The sequence below is a fragment of the Rhipicephalus microplus genome, chromosome 1 (assembly GCF_043290135.1).
Source record: "Rhipicephalus microplus isolate Deutch F79 chromosome 1, USDA_Rmic, whole genome shotgun sequence".
NCBI lineage: Eukaryota > Metazoa > Arthropoda > Arachnida > Ixodida > Ixodidae > Rhipicephalus > Rhipicephalus microplus.
The window spans coordinates 211,415,595-211,437,402 of NC_134700.1; the positions used below are offsets into that span (position 1 = coordinate 211,415,595).

The window sequence follows — 21,808 nt, forward strand, 5'->3', positions numbered from 1 at the left end:
AACCGGGAAACAGGTGTTTCATAACATAAACGTGCGAAGGCACCAGCATTTCGCTGATTTGGAATGTTAATTGTGATTCGTAAAGCCTAATATCAACCCTCGTGACAACAGCATGACAAATTGCTGACTTCGTCATAAAATGCTGCTAGAAAAATGCCATACGAAAAATGGCAAATGCGCTCGGTGGGATCTTCGCAAATGGAGGGGAGCTCATGAAAATAAATGTTGTTAATCATCCATATGTGACACGAAAGTAATGACAAAATGAACGCGAAGTTACAACGTGAGTTGAACGACCATCTCATTCCCATAGTAACTAGCTATTGTTGTGGGTGTATGGTTTCAAGTAGGGACGTGGCTGAAGCACATATTCGCTTTAAAAAGCCCGGTATATGCTATACTTAGGCTTTAGTTATGATACAGATTTGCCACTTATCGTGAATTGCCAATGACCATTATTATGAGTGAGCAGTTGCTCTCTTGATCCTCTTTTGCCCTTTCCCACAGCACTTGCGCCATTGTTTCCCGCAGACGATGCAATTACGCTGATGGGCGAGATCGTGAGCGCAGAGAGAGAGAGAAACAACGAAAGAGAGATGCAGAGAAGAGGGATGTCCGTCTGTCCATCCGTCCGTACACTCCTATCACACGAGAACACGCATCGGATGGACGGACGCTTCGCCTGACTCAATTTCATTCACTGCGTGAATGTGCTGTGAATTTCTTATTGTAACAGCGCCATCCATTCTCTTTAATCGTCAACTATACGAAAACCAGTAACGCCATCTATATTTATTATTTCCAAAGTCATATACACACAACATCTTGTTAGCACTTAATAACCTAGATGTGGCTGCATGCATATTGCATATGCACTCAGAAGGAAACGATTCTGAAGAGCTTCACCACTAAAATATCTGCTTAGTGATAAAATTTCTTGGTGAGGCGAGATTCGAACCCACTTATCCATGGTCTCAAGGCAAGCATGATAACTAATAGGCTACCGAGGCATGCAAGCAAAGCATATCTATGTATATTACAGTAATGCAAGGTGGTATGGAAAGGAATTGAGGGTGGGGATGACGACATATCTAAGCGTGGGGTCGGGAAGGTAAAGGGGGAAGGAAGAGGGTAAAACATTGCATACAAAGAAAGAGAAATAAAGACAGAGAGAAATAAGCAAATAGAAATAAACAGATATACAAAGAAATGAACAGAAAGCATAATTATATATACTATCGTATAATATAGTATAGTATTTTGTTGCATTGTAAACATAGTGCATAAAATTTACAGCTTCGCCGCAAAGGCGGAACAATGAACGTGATAGCAACAAATTGGAAGATCACGTGTAGAATGGCCACCAGATCAAAACGTGCCCCACATTTCTCACGCACTAATGACGCCCAAAATGTACTCAGAGGTACAGATGAACGAAAACACGAGTCTCAGTTGTCACTTCGCTGTGTCTGAAAAGCCGCCATTTTAGCAAAGGGAGACTGTGCAATGACTGCAGTGAACCTTGTGCACCCGGTATCTACAACCGAATCGTTCGGGAGAAAGCACAAGGCCAGGCAAAACGTATGATGTTCCCCACCGCGAGATAAGGGCGCGCGAGTGAGCGTCCACCCCCTCCTCTCCACAGAGCAAAGTATACGCATGGGAGATGAGAGCGCGCGCCACCGCGTCGCGACGATGGGGAGACGCTTGCTCATTGCGTCATCTTGCTTGTAACCCTGAAAACACGATATTTCACCCCGAGGTGCCTGTCACCAGCGGTAAGCAGTAGATATAAATAGATTGCCGTTTGAACATTGGAGGAGGCGTTCCTTCGTAGCTCAGTGATTAACGCCTCCTCATGCTTCAGAGGTCCCACGCTCGATTCTGCGCACCGGTGTCTTTTTCTCGATTATTTTTCTTTCTTGCGTTTTCATATATAGAGAAATATTTATACGGTAATTGACGTCGATGTCGATGCCGACGCCAGCGGCAAAATCCAGCCGAGAGAGTCCATATAATTTCTATTTCAACAATAATCTAGCTCACTACAATATAGCATGGTATAGGAGTGGGAAATAGAGGTTCGAGGGCCAAAGCTAGATGCACATCATCTCTGCTCTCACATATAGCTTTGGGCGAGGTAGTGCAAGCTGAACTATTTCTTTTTCTCCGATATTCTTTGCCGAGCTTTCGTATCCTCTCTTCAGGGTGAACTCAGCGCGGTGCTCAACATGGGTGTTGATCCGGATCGAATTGTGTACGCAAACACCATAAAGAGCGTCTCGGACCTTGAATTTGCTCAGCAAAACGGCGTTAGGCTCATGACATTCGACTCCGCGGAAGAGCTGACCAAGATCAAGGACAAACGTGCGAGGTACAGTGACTGTGTGCATTTTACAAAATGGTTGAGAAAACACCTGGGGGTACGTTTGAACTTCGCTTGCCAAAGTTGAACACGATAGTGTAATCGCGCCCATTTTAGATCGTATGCTCAATCACTAGACTTGCGCATTCGCGTCTCGGCAGACACTTCAATCATGCCACAAGAAAAAGAAAGTATGTAAGAGCGGAATTGGCTGTTTGAAGCTAAGCGAGAATACCTACTTGAACTATAGTTGCGAGACGAACACGACGCCAAGGTTATTTCCATCTTGCGCTTGAACTATGTATACCCACTGCGGGCCCGTAAGGCAGCACGCGCAGCGGCACGCTTTGTTTATGCTGCCGCTGATAATGATGATCAATTAGACCTCTGTGCTTTGTAATCGGTGAGCCACTAAACCAACCACTCGTTGCGCAATCGACGTGGTTTGACGGCCGTGATGGTATTTTACGTTTCTTCCATTCAATATTACAAGTGTTCACGACGCTCTTCACACCATGCACATAACACTCATGCAGTGTTTACTTGAGAGGTGATATCAAGCATGGGCTTGCTGCTGTGCCAGAGATTCTTCTTGCCACACTGGAGTTGGGAATGATATTTCCTGCTAAAACCAAACGTTTTTATTATCTCTCTCGAAATGTCACCCAAAGAGAACGCAGATTTTTCGCTCGCAACCAACGACGCCCACGTAGACACCGGGAGGAGGAGGAAGGAAGGAAGAAGGGAAGAAATGAAAGGCAGGGAGGTCAACCAGACGCACGTCCGGTTTGCTACCCTGCACTGGGGAAAGGAATGGGGGATTAAAGGAGAAGAGAGAGAGAAGTGAAGGGCAACGTGTGTGTTGATGTGCCCTTGTCCATTGCACGCTCATAAGCGGTCGCGTAGTCCGGTCGTCTTTAGAAAGCTTAGCAATGCCCGCGTCGCTTTGCTGGCCTGTGACGCGTAGAGCCATGAACCAAGGATCTTCTCTTCGGAAAAAAGTCTACTGTCTAGTGTCTCTAACGTTTCGCGTAGCGAATTGCGTTACGTTCACATGAACACAGTAGATGTTCTATTGTCTCGTCCGTGTCGCACGATTCACATCGGGAGCTATCCGACATTCCTATGCGAAAGAGGTACGCCTTCGTAAAAGCTACTCCTAACCACAGGCGGCACAGTAAAGTTGCATCCTGGCGGGAGAGGTCCGATAGAACTTGATGCTTTCTCGATGGGTCCAATTTGTGTAGGCGGCGGTTCCTGACACTGGGGTCACTCAGCCAAGTTTCCAACATAGCGTTAGCGAACGAGTAAAGGCCCCTTGCAGCGTCGGTTCTCGACAATGGAATTGGTGTGGTCTGGGCGTCCGCGTGGGCGGATCGGGCAGCATTATCAGCAAGGTCGTTAACAATACCACAATGTCCCGGTGACCACTGGAACACCACGTCATGTTCTTTCGATAAAACTTCGTGAATCACTTCTCTTATTTCATTCACTAGTTGTTCATGCTCCCTTTGTCGTAAAGCTGATTGCAAGCTCTGAAGGGATGCCTTGGAGTCGCAGAACACAGCCCATTTTTGAGGTCGGGCTTCCGCGATATAAAGTATAGCAGCACGTAAGGCGGCAAGCTCCGCTGCTGTGGATGTTGTCCTATGCGATAGTTTGAACATTATAGTGACCTGGTACGTCGGAATAACAACAGCTCCTGTGGAGCTGTCAGCCGAGACCAATCCATCGTTGTAAATGTGGGTCCTCTGGCCGTATTTTTCGTTGAGTAGTGCCAATGTCACCTGTCGTAGGACCACTGTTGAATGACGGCTCTTGTTCGTTATTCCCGGAAAAGTGAGGCACACTTGTGGTTGTTGTAGGCACCACGGAGGTGACGCTGGTATTGTTGCTAGAGTGAAGCCAAAAGGAAGGCATTCTCTATGAGAAGAAATAATCTTTGAAAACATCGCTTGTGGTCTTTGAAGTGGCAACACTGCAACATGGTGACCAGGAACTCAGCAGAGGTGTCTTATGTGGGCTCTCAATTTGTCAGTGGTGATGTATGTTTGAGTTGGATGCTCTCTTGCGATCATGATTGCCCCGTAGGTTGAGGTGCATCGCAGCAAGCCTAAGCACACGCGTAGCGCTTGTCCTTGCAGACTTTCGAGGGTGCGGATGTTCGTCTTGCACGTACTTGCCAGTAACTGCAAGCTGCAGCGCAAAAATCTGCCCTGTGTAGCTGCATCCTTGACCTCATCGATGTGCCCCAAGATTTTCCGCAGAGGAACCGCATTATATGGGCGATGGAAGTTAGCCTTCTCTTTAGGTATTTGCAGTGGGCACTCCACGGAAGGTCCTTGTCAATAATCACACCCAGGAAGCGATGGTTCGTTTGGTATGGAATATTTGATGCATTGATGGTAACGGGGTAATTTGTCATGGCTCTGCGAGTAAACGCAACCAATGCACATTTCTCCGTTGAGACGAAAAGACCTTGCTTGCGGAGATATGAGCATGTCAGTGTGGCAGCCAGCTGGACTCTTGCACGTACTTGTATACAAGCTACAGCCGAAGTCCATAGACAAATATCGTCAGCATATATGGGTATGAGCCTAGTATGGGGCAGAATTTCACGAAGACCTTCATCTCGAGGTTAAATAAAGTGGGACTTAATACGGTGCCCTGAGGGACGTCACGGGAGGTGTAGTAATTGATGGTAGGTCCATCTGTGGTTTGTACAAAAAAGGACCTTCTCTTGAAAAATCCTGGTTCCATTGGAACATCCTACCACCGATTCCGACAACTTCCAACGAGTCTAGGATTGCTTTATGTTTTACGTTATCATAAGCTCCTTTGACGTCGAGGAAGAGTGCCAGTGGTATGCGCTTGAGGCTCTTCTGTTGCTGGATAAATGTTGTGAGATCAATCACATTGTCAAGAGATGACCTACCTCGCCGAAAACCCGTCATGCAGTTTGGATATACGTTGTAGCGCTCGAGGTACCATTTTAGGCGTGTAGGTATCATCCTTTTCATGACTTTTCCTACGCAACTTGCGAGGGCAATAGGGCGAAATGATGTCAAATCAAATGGTGACTTTCCAGGTTTGAGTAGTGGCACAAGTCAACTTATCTTCCAATCCTGGGGAACAATGCCCGCCTGCCATGTGTGGTTGTAATAGCATAACAACTGTCTCCTAGCCTCCTGTTGAAGGTTGGCTAGAGCGGCGTAGGTGATGCCATCGGGTCCTGGTGAAGATGATCGTCGGGAAGCCGCTAAAGATGCGTCAAGTTCTTCTATAGTGAAAAGATTGTCCATTTTTTGAGATGCGAGTTTCGGGGATAATAATCTTAACGGTGCCAGCGGACAAGGCGGACACACCAGCGATTCGCGTACAAAACTCATTTGCACTTCAAGTTGGGTGTGGCCTAAATGTAGGGGTAAAGCCATAAAAGGATATCTTTGTTGGGGAGTCGAGCGCAGGCCACGAATAGGGCTCCAGATGCGTGACAACGGCTTTCGGGGATCCACCGGAATTTCTTCGAAACGAGCTTTCTAACGCTTTCGCGTTAAAATTATGTCCAATAAGAGAGCAGAAGTTTTCATTAGTGCCCAGTTAACGGTATTTTTTGGTTAATAGAGTCAAACCCGACTATATATAACTCCGGTAAATGAATTCTTTAGTTATATCGAACCAATTTATAACACAGCAATGCTTCACCGTCAGTGCATAGGAAAACCTGGGGCTACATCACGAAAAGAAAGACAAGGTGGGACCCTTGATAAATCAAAAATCGGGGGGCGCTCCAAAAGAAATATCCTCGTGAAAGGAGACCTTCCTGCGTGCACTTGGAAGAGCCAACAGTGGGACTTTAAAAGGGATGCCGCGCCGGTCGAGTAGAAGTCATCACCTGCTATTGCTTTCCCTCCCGATTCCTCATCATACAGCCACCGGCCTGTCACGGGTAGGTGCCGTCCAGCAACTACGCTCGCTTTTTTAAACCTGCTCTTCTCTGCAAAGCCAGCGGCAAGCAATGCAGTCGCATTCGGAACAAGGAAGCCTTACGTCGCCGCTGAGCACAACATCCCAAAGAAGCAGCCTAAGTGTGGTATTGGAAAACAAGGGGCTGACCTTGAGACAAATACAGGCGAGACGCGTACGGTGCCCAATGCCCATGAAATTATTTAGGTGTCATTTACACTGATACCATATTTTCCTATATATAACCCACCCTGCATCAAACCCCGCCTTGTCCACTAAACAGCGGAAAAATGCAAAATTCAAATGATATCCCTCGTATTTCGCTCAAGTTGTATTCCTTACATTACCATGAGCAGTGACGTCAACCTAACTCGCGCACCGAAATTCGCATTAGACTATAGACAAAGACAAAGTTGTAAATCGAGGTTGATATCTGCTGATTCAAATGTACATGCTTGTTATGCCGGCAGGCTGCTACTTCGAATAGAAGCCGATGAGACGGGTTCCCAGCATTCATTCAACTCCAAGTTTGGCTGTTCTTTCGATGAAGCGAAAAGAATCCTTCAAGAAGCACGAAACTGTGGAAGCAAAGTCGTTGGCCTATCGTAAGTATGGAATTTCATCAAATGTGTCAGAACTCTTCTTTACAATATTATACTCCCCTCATAAAGATGAGTGCTCGGCTTGTGACCCGATGGTCACAGGTTCGATCCCTGCTGCCGCGGTTACGTTTTGATGTATATGAATTGCTAGAGGCCCGTGCAATGAGGGACGTCAGCGCATGCTAAAACGAACCGAATGCTCGAAGTTTCCGGAACCCTCCGCTACGGGGTGCCTCATACCCATATGGTGCTTTCAGCACGAAATACCTTAAATATAATTATTAGTATGAAAATCATCAAAATTAGTCGATATTGGCCACGCGTACCGAAACGAAGTATAACTGAGGCATGGTTAACGTAAGAAACTCTTCTACATTGAGTTGCCCAAAAAAGGAGCTTTTATATCATTGCAATTGAATATTAATTAATTGTATATGTGTATGTAGTTCATCTTGTTTTTTCTTTTTTAATTATAACAATAAAAAGTAAAGGTGTTTCCACCGCCAAGTAACAGTGACAACAACTTCATTATTTTTTTATTTAAACAAATATGAAGAAATGAAAACTATATGGCTATTGACCCCGCAAAGGTGCTTGGGTTGCTTTCGACGTGTTGTAAAATGAAGAATGGCTTTTTGGGCTAGTTGGTTTGAATTCATAGTAATAAGGGCTGCAGCGCGAGCACGAATGTGCTAGAAGAAACAGACAAAGTCGAGGTACGGAAGGCAAAAGAGGACAACACGAGCGCTCGTGTTGTCCTCTTTTGCCTTCCGTACCTCGACTTTGTCTGTTTCTTCTAGCACATTAGTGTTGTAAAAAAGCTGCAGCACGCATTTCCCTGCATGTTTTTCTAGTACTTGACAAATCGAATTGTGCAGGCATCGCTCATTATCGGCGGGCTGCTTATCTGATTATTGTATGAGTATAAAAGAGCGAAACATCACGAACCAAAACCAAGGTTTCGAGATGCTCTCTATCGTGTTCAGTTATTCGTGTCTTACACTCTGAAACAATTGCGCATGTAATGTTTTCGTCTATAATTGAAACGCTAACGCATACACATGAATATCCGCAGTTTTGAGTGAAACATCAGTAACATTCAGTCACCAGCGCTTGACACCCCCCTCTCCACCCACCTGACTTAATTTGAGAAACATACGTCGACATCAGACGCTTCACCTGGTCTGCTCGTGCGTAACAGAATACAATGCCATTATTTCCTTGATTTGTATAGATTTCACGTTGGCTGCGCCTATCAGGACCCTGTGATCTTCGCACGCACAATCGAACGAGCGAAAGCAATATTTGACATGGCGTCGAGCATAGGCAACACGATGAGTGTTCTCGACGTTGGTGGCGGCTTTCCTGGAGGTTTGAGAATACGTGAAAAATTTCTTGAGGTAAACCACCATGTTTTTTTTTTCGTAATATCCTTTCTCTTAGCAAATGTTGCATTGATCGTTGGTCCTACTAAGCAGCCTCGGTGGTTTTCCATTCATCTACGTGCATTTGAAAAAGTCGGTGTTGTGTGGCTTTTATGCCACTATGGAGACTTTGGAAGTTATTAGTTGGATTGATTCTATAGGTTGAATTTGTGACTTCTATAAGATGCATATGCACGTTCATGAAAGACCTGCTCATGATTGCGCATATACTCTGCGTGTTTATTATTTTGTTAGCTGGAAGCTTTAGTAATATTCGGCTTGGTAATGTGCTGGGCTGAAAAATAAATTATTTATTCAAGAAGGAACTTCTATTTCTAAAGAGCCTTTGCCACTTCCCTGTTTATGCTTTTTAAACTCAAGTGATGAAATATTGGCAGCAATAAGAAAATTTTGATGCTTCTCTTACAATAATTAAACGATCCTTCTACAGTGTGCAAATGCCCATTCTCAAATCAGACACTGTTTTTTTTTGTCAACATCTAATCAAGGCATGTGGTTTTGAACAGTTTCGCTTGGGATCTCGAAGAAGTTTTCTTGAGTGTGCTTTATCCTACCTATTGATTATTGATTTACCGATTGTATCGCTCAGTGGCTATTTTTTTTATTTTAACTTAGGTGTGCGAAGCTATACGCTTGGCTACAGATCTCCACTTCCCCGTGTCCAGTGGGGTGCAACTTCTTGCCGAGCCCGGACAGTTCTTCGTGACATCCGCCTATGCTCTCATCGTCCAAGTCATTGGAAAGAGGCACCGTGATGTTACAGCAGATGGTGAGTGAGCCACTCACAACGCGTGAGCAGTATCATTCGTAGGACGTCTTCTTGCTCACTCAGCACTGTATCCGTAGCACTACATGCGCTCTGTAATAAGTCACCTCTCGATGATCAATTCCGGGCCGTTTGTTATTGAGAAATGTGCATTAACACATGGTATGCCTAGCGCACATTCACGCAAAAGAGACTGTACTGTCCTTATCCAAAAAAGGCTTATCTTGCTAGACTTTGTGTATTATTACATATCTTTTCTAGATTAGACCTTGTTCTACTTCGTGTATTAGCCCGATTGCTCTCTAGCTTACACGACAGTTAGCCTCTGCCATCTGGCAAAGCAAAATGCAAAGCTAGCATTAAGCTGAGGGCATCTACACAGCGGGCATCACAGACACGAGACAAGCTTTTCCAGCTAGCGTGCAGGCATCAGTGAACGGTACTATTTATGTACTGTTGGCAACTATCTAGCTCAATTGGAAACATTTTAAATACACTGCTCGTCCCAGAAATTTCCGGCAGATGCCACGCAATGTCCAAGTCAGTTTCATTAGAAGCTGTATGCAGTTACAGCCCACACTCCTTTTTCTTTCTGCCTTTCACTTTAAGTTCAAAATTATGTGGTTGTTTCGCCAAATTAAAAATTCGGCAGATCCCACGTACCTGGGCATTGACGTTATGCGAAGCATGTGGAGGGAAGGTGACCTTGTTGCAGTTTTTTGTTGAGCGACACGTCATGAAATGACGCTAAATATATGTACAGATGTTGCTCGCACAGACATATGTTGTAGAATTGCAGATGTTTATATAACCAGTTGTTTGCGCTTGCACAGCGATATCGACTGAAACATGCGTATTAGCAACAACAGAAGCTGATATGAAGCACTGATGCTTGCGAATATGCTGGCCCTGGACACTGCTACATAAGTCAACTTCAGCGCATGGCACCTAACCACAACTGACGTTAACCCGATGAGACGGCTGTACTAAAGGAGTACATATGTATAGTTGAAAAAATTGGGTAGGCAGCACTGCAACCAGTTTTGGCGTTTCACGAAGATTAGCGTCTACTTGAAAAGTAGTTCCGAGACCTGGCGTAGCTCTGTGTTAGAATGCTTGACTGCCCCACAAAACGCTTGGGTTCGATTCCGGCGACCCTGAAATTTATTGTTTGCATTCGTCGGTGATCAAGGCAGCATATATGTCAGGTTGCTCTTAACACTGACGTTTATTTTATGTCTTCGTTGGGTCGACGCTACTGATGTCGAGTATTCCTTAATGCTCACGCTTTAAAACTGGCCATGTGTGTTCTCGCCATTCCTGGATAGATACTAAGTGTCAATCACCTGGGGCACATACCAGCGGTACATACCCGCCCATGGGTATGTGCCACTGTCTGGCGGGAATTGTTTGATGACGTACGTGACGGGATTTCGACATTATTCATGTATTGACTAGCACGTCATATTCGTCAAACCATCTTACCCTTTCATGGTAATTTTGGTTCACGCCGAGTTGAGGGAGTGACCACGAGAGCACCCGAACGTAAGCGACTAGATAGATAGATAGATAGATAGATAGATAGATAGATAGATAGATAGATAGATAGATAGATAGATAGATAACGCTCTAAGCCACCGAAGTTGGCTAAGAAATGCTTCGCATTTAAAAGTTAACGCTCAGCTCACTAAGCGGAGTTCGTGCTTGAACCACTGTTCATGAGGAGTGCATTTGGCACGATCGAGGCAGCAGATGATGCACATCCTCGTCGTCATAACTGCATGAGTCTTGCAGGTGGCACACGCTGGATACGGAATGAAATGTTATGTGCACATGCAGCTTTGAGTAGCAGGAGGCGATGCAAGAAAGTGTCATTACGTCATGTAAGAAGAGAGTATAGTGTGCTGTCAATATTGAAATCCACTGCTTTGTTACAATACAGATTGCGACGGGATTACACCTGTTAAACCTGTGTTTTCTGTTATGTAATAATCTCCGCACATCTCGCATAAGTAGGCTATATACAGCCGATATACAGCATTGATAGGCTGTACATTTAAGTCATTTCACACACTGTTTCTAAATTTACTGTTCTTTTTTCTTTAACGTAGGTGTGAAAAAAGTTCAGCAGGACGTGTTCATCAATGAATCCAGGGACAACTGCGTATCGCGGAATCTTTACGATTATTTGGACGTGAAGATCTGGCCATTACAGGTCGGCGTGCCATTGTACATTGTCATTTTGCTGCGTGAAAACCTGTCTTGTGCCTTCTTTTGCACAAAAGCTAATATTCAAACTTGAAGCAGCTAAACGCAAGCGCTATTTCCACTACAGTCGTGCTTTGAGCTTACAGTAAAGATAAAACAGTTTTGTTTGCACCAATCTCTAAGCATGTACACACAACTTAAGTACTCTGTTCATATGAAAGAAACAGATCAGTATAGCACTGCGTGTCTTCATTTTTTCACACCATCGTATTGATTGCGTCACGCTAAGAAAAAGCTGTGAAATAAAACATGGCAAAATGCATACATTTTAAAAACTGGTTGACATTAAGATTCGCTTCGTAAAAGGAAATCACGGTGTATAAAATGCTTCAGTTGTTTTAATGCAATAAAATGAAGTACATGTGCAAAAATACTGATCAAGAGTTACAGAATACGGAATGTGTTTTTATCTTTCTATCCAGTTTTTTTTTGTTCTTTGTGTTTTCATAAAAATTACTGCTATTTCTTCAATTGAACATCAGCACATCAATTCACAGGCACATTTAATAAACTAGACATGAACAGGCCTCTCCACTTTACAATTCGGTATTTTACTTGATGACCAAGTTACACCCCCCCCCCCAAAAAAAAGTAAAGCGATCAATGCATCATTCTCAAGACCCAGAATTGGCTGCCTTACGTTTTGTGAGATTGTAGAAAATTTTTAGAGGGTGAATAAACGCAGTTTCACAAGTTGTCATCGCTTATGTTATTGATTCAGCATATTTTCTCTGGTATGTCAGCTAGTGACGGCCTACTTCGGCCCCATTTATGCAACTGACTAATGCATGCAATTCCAGATTTACAGATATCTTAAACGAGTGTATTGCTGGGCTAGTTGGTTCATAGTCTTAAAAGTAGGAAGCACGAAATCGACGAGGAAGTGTTCCTTCCTGTCCTCGTCGATATTGCGCTTCCTGGTTTTAAGATTCACAGGTACACTGACGAAGCAGATGGCATCCAGCTTGAAAGTATGTAATACGGGGTTATCTGGTTGTAATGCACAAGGCTTGTAGGGTATTGTGAAAGACAGCTTCCTTTCTTCTTTCGTGTACTTTACAGTGCGACACAAGCTTTGCCCTTTATTACGACGGGAGGAGTAGAACCTCGCAATCACTGATTACTAGCGAACAAGAGACGAAGACATGTTCAGGTGTATTTCTATTTTATTCTCACACATGCAGGAACCTCTGGAAAGACCGTGTGGTGTCCCAACCACAGTGTGGGGCGGTACGTGTAATCCAGTGGACTGCATCGAGAGGAAGCCGCTTTTCCACGTAAATGTGGGCGAATGGTTGCTCATGGACAACATCGGGGCTTACTCCCTCAGCCGGGCGTCAGGCTTCAACGGCTTACCGTATCCGGCAGTGCACTACATCGCGCCGCAAGAAAACGTCAGCGCGCTCCTTGACATTTTGAACGTGTCTCCCCTGCGCAGCGGATACGGCCAGCCTGAGGGCGTGCTCAAGAGAAGTCTCCTGACACGGTGGCGATCTGAAGCCACGGGATGCGACGAACAGTCTAATCTGGCACCTGCAGCCGCCCTGCCTTGCTGAGTCGAGGTGCGAGTCTCTGTAGGGGAAAAGGGGGAAAAACAAACATTCGAATATATATATATATATATATATATATATATATATATATATATATATATATATATATATATATATATATATATATATATATATATATATATATATATATATATATATATATATGTATATATATGTATATATATATATATGTATATATATATATATATATATATATATATATATATATATATATATATATATATATATATATATATATATTATGAGACCACGTCCGGTACGGCAGCAACCAGGTTATCCTTTTTTAATCCAGACGCACGAGCCAGAGAGCCAGCCCGCGTGACATACGATGATGATCACTACAATGGTTTGGTCATACAGATGAAGATGAAGTACATAGTCAGCGCTCACACTATTTTCCCCCCTTCGCGAAAGAGGGCAGCAAGTTAGAAAGGGTTGGGACGCCGAATATATCGTTTCAGTCGAGAGACGTGGGCGATCTCGGTGTGGCGGCGACGACAATCAGAAGCCGCGTTGACAGGAGCAACGCGATAGTTGACTTCAGATGTTCGTTCCAGGACGGTGTATGGACCGAGATACCGGTGAAGGAATTTATCGCAGAGCCCAGGTACACGAACAGGTGTCCACAAAAGGACTTCGTCGCCTGGGCGGAACACAACAACTCGACGCTTCGCATCAAGGTCGTTTTTTCTCTTGTCCTGAATGGTAGTAGTGTTGGCACGGGCGATTTTACGGCAGCGGGCGACGCGAGCGGCGAACTCTTCCGGGAGAGATGAAGATGGATTGGAAGATGTGGACAAAAAGGTGGTGTCCAGAACAAAAGTCGGTACACGGCCATACACGAAAAAAAAGGGCTGAAATTCGTTGTACGCTGTATGGCAGTGTTATATGTGAACGTGACAAAAGGAAGTATTGTGTCCCAGTTTTTGTGATCTGGTTGCACGTACATAGAGATCATGTCGGACAAGGTTCGGTGGAAACGCTCAGTCAGACCATTAGTTTCTGGGTGATACGCTGATGTGGTCTTGTGGATGGTGTTAGAGGCCTTTAAAACTTCAGCAAGGACATGTGAAAGAAATGTCTTGCCACGGTCACTAAGGAGCACACGCGGTGCGTCATGTCGTAAAATAATGGCGCGAAGGAAAAAATCGGCTACTTCAGAGGTAGCACCAGATGAAAGAGCTGCCGTCTCCGCGTAGCGAGTAAGGTGGTCTACGGCAGTAACAATCCAGCGGTGACCGGCTGACGTAAGCGGAAGAGGTCCGTATAAGTCTATGCCCACAAATTCAAAGGGAGTGGACGGGCACGGCAGTGGTTGCAGTGGTCCTGCGGGAAGAGACGTGGTACGTTTTCGGTGCTGGCATTACGCGCAGGAAGCGACGTACTTGGCAACAGAAGTGGAGAGGCCAGGCCAAAAGCAGCGAGTCCTGAGGCAGTCGTAGGTCTTGTGGAACCCTAAGTGGCCAGCTGTCGCATCGTCATGAAACGCTTGTAGAACTTCCAGACGAAGTGAGCGAGGAATGACGGGAACCCATTGGTTACCGAGAGGATGGTAAATTTGCCGACATAATGTTCCCTCTTGAAGCTTGAAACGGGCAAGTTGTCGTCTTAGGCGGCTGTTTGGAGCACGCGATAAGCCAGTGAGCCGATCGATGATTGTGCGGCAGTAGGTATCGGCATGTTGGAGCGAGGCGAGATCTGTGGACGAAAGAAGGTCCGCCGAGGCAACTAACTGTTTCGAAGGAGCAGCCGTCTGTTTGGTCACTTTGGCGGGCGGTGACGAACAGATGGAAGGTGACACTTCGGCGCTCTGCGAGAGCGGGCAACGGGACAAAGCGTCGGCATCTTGGTGCTCTCGGCCCGACCTATATGTGACGCTGTAGTCATACTCTTGCAATCGTAGTACCCAACGGCCAAGGCGTCCCGACAAATTTTTGAGAGACGATAACCAACACAGAGCATGATGGTCAGTCACAATTGTGAAATGCCGGCCGTATAAGTAAGGACGAAACTTTTGTATGGACCACACGATGGCGAGACATTCTTGCTCAGTGATGCTGTAGTTTCGCTCAGCATGTGACAGAGTACGGCTCACGTAGGCCACGACTTGTTCTTCGGAAGCGTGGTTCCGCTGAAGAAGGACAGCACCGATGCCAAGTCCACTTGCGTCAGTGTGTAGCACAGTAGGTGCTGCAGGGTCGAAATGGCGAAGCACTGGCCGTGATGTGAGGCATCACTTGAGGGTGTGAAAAGCAGCTTCGCAGTCATCCGACCAGACAAAGGGTGCGCTCGTGGTCAGAAGTTTGTGCAGAGGAGCCGCAATAGTAGCGAAATCACGTACAAAGCGGCGGAAATACGAGGCTAAGCCAAGGAAGCTGCGGAGGTCTTTCTGTGTGGTTGGTGTAGGAAAGTGCAGCACCGCGGCAACCTTGTCGGGATCGGGCTCAACGCCATGTTTACTGACGACGTGACCTAATACCTTGATGCTGTGACTGGCAAACCGACACTTCTTAGTGTTGAGCTGGAGACCGGCCTTAGCTAAACACGTGAGGACTTCGTCAAGCCGTTCCAGGTGCTGTGAGAAGCTCGACGAAAAAATGACAATGTCGTCCAGGTAGCAAAGGCAGGTCTTCCATTTTAATCCCCGCAGTACCGTGTCTATCATCCGTTCGAATGTGGCTGGGGCATTGCACAGGCCGAAAGGCATTACATTGAATTCAAAGAGCCCATCTGGCGTAGCAAACGCAGTCTTCTCTTTATCAGACTCGTGCATTGGAATCTGCCAATAACCGGAGCGCAAGTCAAGACTTGAAAAGTACTCGGCACCTTGTAAAGTATCAAGAGCGTCGTCAATGCGAGGCATTGGGTAGACGTCCTTACGAGTGATTTTGTTGACTGATCTGTAATCAATGCAAAACCGTACCGAGCCATCCTTTTTTTTTCACTAGTACGACAGGAGAAGACCATGCGCTTGTCGAATGCCTGATGACGTTGCGCGCGAGCATGTCGTTGACTTGTTCTTCTATAAGCTTGCGCTCAGAAGCCGACACACGGTAAGGGCGGCGGCGAATCACACGGGATCCGTCGGTATCGATACGATGGGCGGTCACTGTTGTTTGACCCAGACCTTCGGAACAGACGTCAAAGCAAGTTTTGTGCTTCATTAATAACGCTAGCAAGGCATCCGTTTGCGTTGGGTTGAGATGTTCACACAAAGTGGCCTTGAGAGCAGGAAATGCATCTTCCGCTGGCATACACTTTGAGGATGACGAAGCAGATGAACCAGTGACGACACAAAGCGGTGCTTCTTCGGTAATGCTGGCAACAGTGGTCCCCTCAGGCAAAAGAAGTGGTTCTGGCGTCGTGTTGCAGGCCGTGATGCTTGCATAACCACGGGAGAACCGCACTAAACAAGATGCGATGGTTATCCCTCGAAAAATGCAGCGCTGGCAAGGAGCAACCACAGCGTCACCATCTAGAATGTCACGTGACTTGATCGTAAGGACACGTTCTCGTCCGGGAGGCAGTAGGAAATCCGCAGCTGTCACAAGGTTGGGCGACGAAAGGTCGGCAGCAGAAGAAAGCTCAGTGTCCGTAATACGAATGAGGGGCCGACCAATATATATATATATATATATATATATATATATATATATATATATATATGCAGGCATGGTGGTAGAGTGGCCGTAGCGTTGCATATAGTCTAGTAGATCCTCCGTGAGCAGTCACAACGTGGTTTATTTCGACGTTTCGGCCTAGAGTCTGGCCTTCATCATCTGATGAAGGCCAGACTCTAGGCCGAAACGTCGAAATAAACCATGTTGTGACTGCTCACGGAGGATCTACTATACTATATATATATATATATATATATATATATATATATATATATATATATATATATATATATATATATATATACACTGCTTTTTCTTTCTTTCTCTTCTAAAACAGTCCAGGCTAGAGAATCTCTTTCTTCGGCTCGGCATACTGTTAACCGCATAAGAGACACAAGCTGGAAGTCCCAAACACGAGAACTACGTGCGTGTCCCCAGACATGGCAGTTTGTCACTGAAGGTCAAGTAGCAATTGCACAGCGAGGATTCCAGCTCAACCTAAGTGTATTGATTGATTTGGGGGGTTTAACGTCGCAAAACCACCATATGATTATGAGAGACGCCGTAGTAGAGGACTCTGGAAATTTGGACCACCTGGGGTTCTCTAACGTGCGCCCAAATCTGAGCACACGGGCCTACAACATTTCCGCCTCCATCAGAAATGCAGCCACCGCAGCCGGGAATCGAACCCGCGACCTGCGGGTCAGCAGCCGAGTACCTTAGCCACTAGACCACCGCGGCGGGGCCTCAACCTAAGTGTAATGAAGGTTGAATCAGGGGCTACATTCAGTTATAGTTAGCGCGCTGTGGAGTCCGGCTGCTCCGCCTGAGTTATCTAAGTTCATCGTCACTGCAGCACCCGCGTTTCGAGTCTTGCCAACACCAAGAACGCCGCTCAGCTTATCTATGCGTTAAGGAGACTCGGGTCATTAATACTAACATTGCGTCTCCCACCGTAACCACTATGACGTGCTTTGTAAGCACATTGTTATAGTTAAGGTTAAACTATGTTTATTTGCAGGGCGAGGTTGACCTCTAGGCAATGATGGCGTTGGCTGGCAGCCCAACTCACGTCGTCGTCTTATACTTCTTGCTCGCCTCATACCCATTGCTATATGAAAATATTGGCAGAATAATATCCTAAAGTTTATTCTTACGTAATATTTCCATTTATGAAGAGTCCTTTTGGGCTGCTTCAACATTCCCGAGTGCAATGGCGCAATCGTGCATTGCTTACCAGCCAACTTCAAAACTTGAGTGAATATAAGCTGACTACCATGGCTTTCAGTTTCATTGATTTTCGTAACTGATTGCAATATTCATGCGTGTTTTTCACAACATCATGTCGAACTTGAATAAGTAAGTAAAACCTAAAGTGCACTCTCACTGACTTGCAATTACTCCCGTGCACTGTTGCATGCTCACATTCACAAAAGAGCTTCTTTTTCAACGAGTTGGAGCTTAGTTTGCTGCTTAGGTATGCTTGAGTGTGGCGCGCCGTACCTGTCATAAAAAAGGAGGAAAGAATAACAAAGAAGTGACGCGCCACTCTACATCATGCTCCTTTTCGCGAACTTTACTTTGCGCGACTGTCAAACATATCTACGCAGTCACGTACACAACATCATGCCCAACACAAAGCGTCTTTTAATAAAGAGCACGACATTAATTAGGGTGGCGTAACCGGTCATTATACGTGTATAGAGAGACGCTGGGTGGGGGGGGGGGGGGGTATAAAAACTGCACCGACCTACTTTTAGTGCAATTGTTGCAAAGTTTCCTGTGGCGTGTGATCAAAGACACATATATAGCATATTGCGGCGCAGTGTTTCCAACCATTCTATTTGTTGCAGGTGTTGAACTATGCGCCGAGCGAGTCAAAGGTTAATTATGCTACTACTTTCATTTTAGGAGCGAAGCTCCTTAGGCCCATTCCCCGCCGTCGCCACCAAAGCTCCCCGCCACAGCGACGCACGCACCCCTCTCCCTCGTTTCTCGTCTCCGCCCTGTTCCCTCAAACCAGCAAACACGCGAAACCATCACTTCGCCCTGTCGTCTTCAACTCCATGGCATTTTAGGAGTTCGGCTCCATCCAACGGCTCGTCTGTCGCCTGGGCTAACTCGCGCTGCGCTATGCTCGCCGCACACTATACTCGCTCAGTCGTTCCCTGCACCAAGCGCAGCAGATGCTCTGTCCACCCCTTCGTGAAAGCGAGCAGTGAGATCAGGCGCATGATTGTTAGTGTCCCACTTCTAAGGAGCTTCTTACATGAAACAATCGCTAGTTTTTGCGAATCGGTTCCCTTTACGTGCTGTTAAGAAACTTCACACATGTAACGCGACTTGTTTAAAAGAGCGCGCAGCAACAAGATGCGGTATTTTTTCACCCACCAACAGCCGCACCTGAGGATGTTACCACGACGAACGATGGCACGTGTTCGACCAATTGAGCGGCTGCCTCTCACGCCATCTTCGTGTTTTTGCCACACTAGTTGTAAGACCACGTGACAATATACTCGCGAGCATTGCGTCCTGCCTAAAGAATTGCATATTGTGTGAGAACTCCCATTTGCCCGGAGTTGTGACGCATAACAATAATTTTTTTTCCGTTGCTCTCTTTCACTCTCTCTGTGTGAGCCCTGACACTTTACTGCAATGAATTGTGCTCACTACTCACCCCCCGTGCTCCACCGCGGTGTTCTAGTGGCTGAGGTACTCGGCTGCTGACTCGCAGGTCGCGGGTTCGAATCCCGGCTGCGGCGGCTGCATTTCCGATTGAGGCGGAAATGTTGTAGGCTCGTGAGCTCAGATTTGGGTGCACGTTAAAGAACCCCCGGTGGTCAAAATTTCCGGAGCCCTCCACTATGGCGTCTCTCATAATCATAGGGTGGGTGTGGGACGTTAAACCCCACAAATCGATCAATGATTACTCACCCCCCGTGGTGGTGTATGAATTACGGTGATCTACTGCAAACCAGAAAGTCGCGAGGTCGAGTCCCGGCCGTGGCGGTCGCATTTCGGTGAACGCTACATGCTGAGGCCCATGGGCTTAAATTTGGGCGCACGTAAAAGCACCACATAGAGTAAATTCTTCAAATATAGATGGTGGTTGTGCGACGTAAAAAGTCTTTAGCCGAGCGTTAACAGTACGCTCATATCGGCGCATGCTAGTGATTTACACACGAACACTTAGATAGAACTGCTCCGCCGTGGGGGTCCAGTGGCTAACGTACTCGGCTGCTAACCCGCAGGTCACGGGATCAAATTCCTGCTGCGGCGGCTGCATTTCCGATGGAGGCGGAAATGTTGTAAGCCCGTGTGCTGAGATTTGGGAGCACGTTAAAGAACCCCAGATGGTCGAAATTTCCGGAGCCCTCCACTACGGTGTCTCTCATAATCATATGGTGGTTTTGGGACGTTAAACCGCATATATCAATCAATTAGATGGAACTGCCGTCCACGTGCGCAGAGTGATCGTGCAAGCAGTGAACCTCCCTCTCCGCTTTGAACCGAACTGAGCGAAGCGTGAATTTGCGTCCACTTGGTTTTGCCGCCTTTTTGCAGCCAAGCTGGCCGTGCCTCAGCAAGAAGCGCTCGTCAAAAACATGAAATATATGCAGTTCCATACACTGCTTTGGGGCGCTACATCTGTGTCAGGTTTTGCGTAAACGGTGCTTAGCTAAATGTTTTTATTATTACCGGGTCACTACACGAAGCAGTGACATATTCATGAACCACGCTTTAGGAAAAAGGATTTCTTTCTAAGCACCTGGGTATTTGTGCCTACAAAAGTAAACTAAAAACCGAGCAGTACAGATGAAACGGAGAGGTAACATTGAGCCTTTAGCTACAATTAGCAGCGGAACGGACGTTGCACACCTGTGAGGCAGTTGCACGGTGCGTGCGAAGGGCGCGTCGTACTGTCGTGAGTTCGCAGCGGGAACATCGCTCGCACGATTAACTTGACATCGGCATTTCATTTCCGCTAGAGGTTGATGTGCTTGTTCGCTGTTCATTATGACAACGCTGTGACCCCATTGTGCTGCGCATATATATAGTGTACATGCGTTGTTTTTCCAATGCGCTGGAATTTGCACTGTCACTTCACGAAAAAAAAAACTGCGTAATCTGACGTCTTCTCTGACCTCGTTTTCAAATGTTTAAATGTGAAAACACGCGCCTATGTTATAAAAGCAGGTTTTTTGTAAACAGGTTGTCTGAAATTTAGATGCCTAGCAAGATTATTTCTGTTAAGAGCAGATATAGTTCTCGCGGTAAATGAAGCATAAAAAAACAATGGAAATAGTTTGACTTGAAAAACGTCGGTGCAGATTAAAATGCCGATTATTGCAACTAAATAAGAATTTAGCTAGAGAACCGGTTTGAAGCGATACAACTGCGCCAGCAGCAATGGTAACACCCTTGTGCCAGCGTTTCGTGAAGGCTAGTGAAGCAGCAATATCTTAAATAAGGAATTTCATTTTAAGAAGTACTTTACTGCTGGTCAACCAAATATAGTTAACAGAAACTGACTTCTTTCCATGTTTGACTACAACGACTCAAAGGCGGAAGCCATGTGGTGTGGCTATTTTAACATGAACTTTGCCGACTTCGAGCGACAACTGATTTCCAATCACGCATGAATTGTCACTCATTATATTTCACTTACTTAATACCACAATAATCTCTTGACTTTATACAATTATTGTCGTGTAAATAGCTATAATTATATACGCCACGTTTATAAGCCTCTGTTGACCTACACCTCACATTATTCGCATTGATAATTGTGATTTGTAAACGCAGTGAAGCTTTCAATCTCTTCCACTCTCCTAGGCTAGTAACGTAAAAAGCATTACGTGAACGTCGATTCTTCGTATAAGCTATAGAGCATTTTAGTCTCTCTGGCATTCTGTTATGTCTTGTAATTTGCGTGAGCCGGAATACCAGGTGAAAACTGCGCATGTGCGTGCTCACAAGCATATGGCCGCACTCAACCAAAGGTTGCCATTCACCGCGAGTCTCTGAAGTAGTCAGCGTGCGCTTCGTAGCTGGTTAAATATGAACTATTGCTCATATTTGCTTTAGTGTCATGTCTTTAAGCTTCGACAGCAAAGTGTTCGTGTTGATTCCACGTTGTTTACAGGATTTATATAAGAAACGCTATTGGATTTATTGAACTAACTTTAATTATTGCGGGTG

At 45.7% G+C, this 21,808-nt stretch overlaps 1 protein-coding gene across 4 annotated transcripts in view; it reads left to right on the forward strand.

Moving 5' to 3' along the window:
* LOC142805602 (ornithine decarboxylase-like) overlaps positions 1-12,993 on the forward strand; it is a 51,842-nt gene extending 38,849 nt beyond the window's left edge. For 3 of the 4 annotated variants that reach the window (XM_075891199.1, XM_075891201.1, XM_075891200.1), the window contains 6 exons: positions 2,208-2,374; positions 6,802-6,936; positions 8,168-8,333; positions 8,994-9,147; positions 11,256-11,359; positions 12,597-12,993. In XM_075891199.1, coding sequence (XP_075747314.1) covers positions 2,208-2,374; positions 6,802-6,936; positions 8,168-8,333; positions 8,994-9,147; positions 11,256-11,359; positions 12,597-12,968 — 1,098 coding nt within the window. In that variant the 3' untranslated portion in view covers positions 12,969-12,993. The remainder of the gene's footprint in view (positions 1-2,207; positions 2,375-6,801; positions 6,937-8,167; positions 8,334-8,993; positions 9,148-11,255; positions 11,360-12,596) is intronic. The other variant, XM_075891202.1, reaches the window with a different exon arrangement.
* The last annotated feature ends 8,815 nt before the right edge of the window (positions 12,994-21,808 follow it).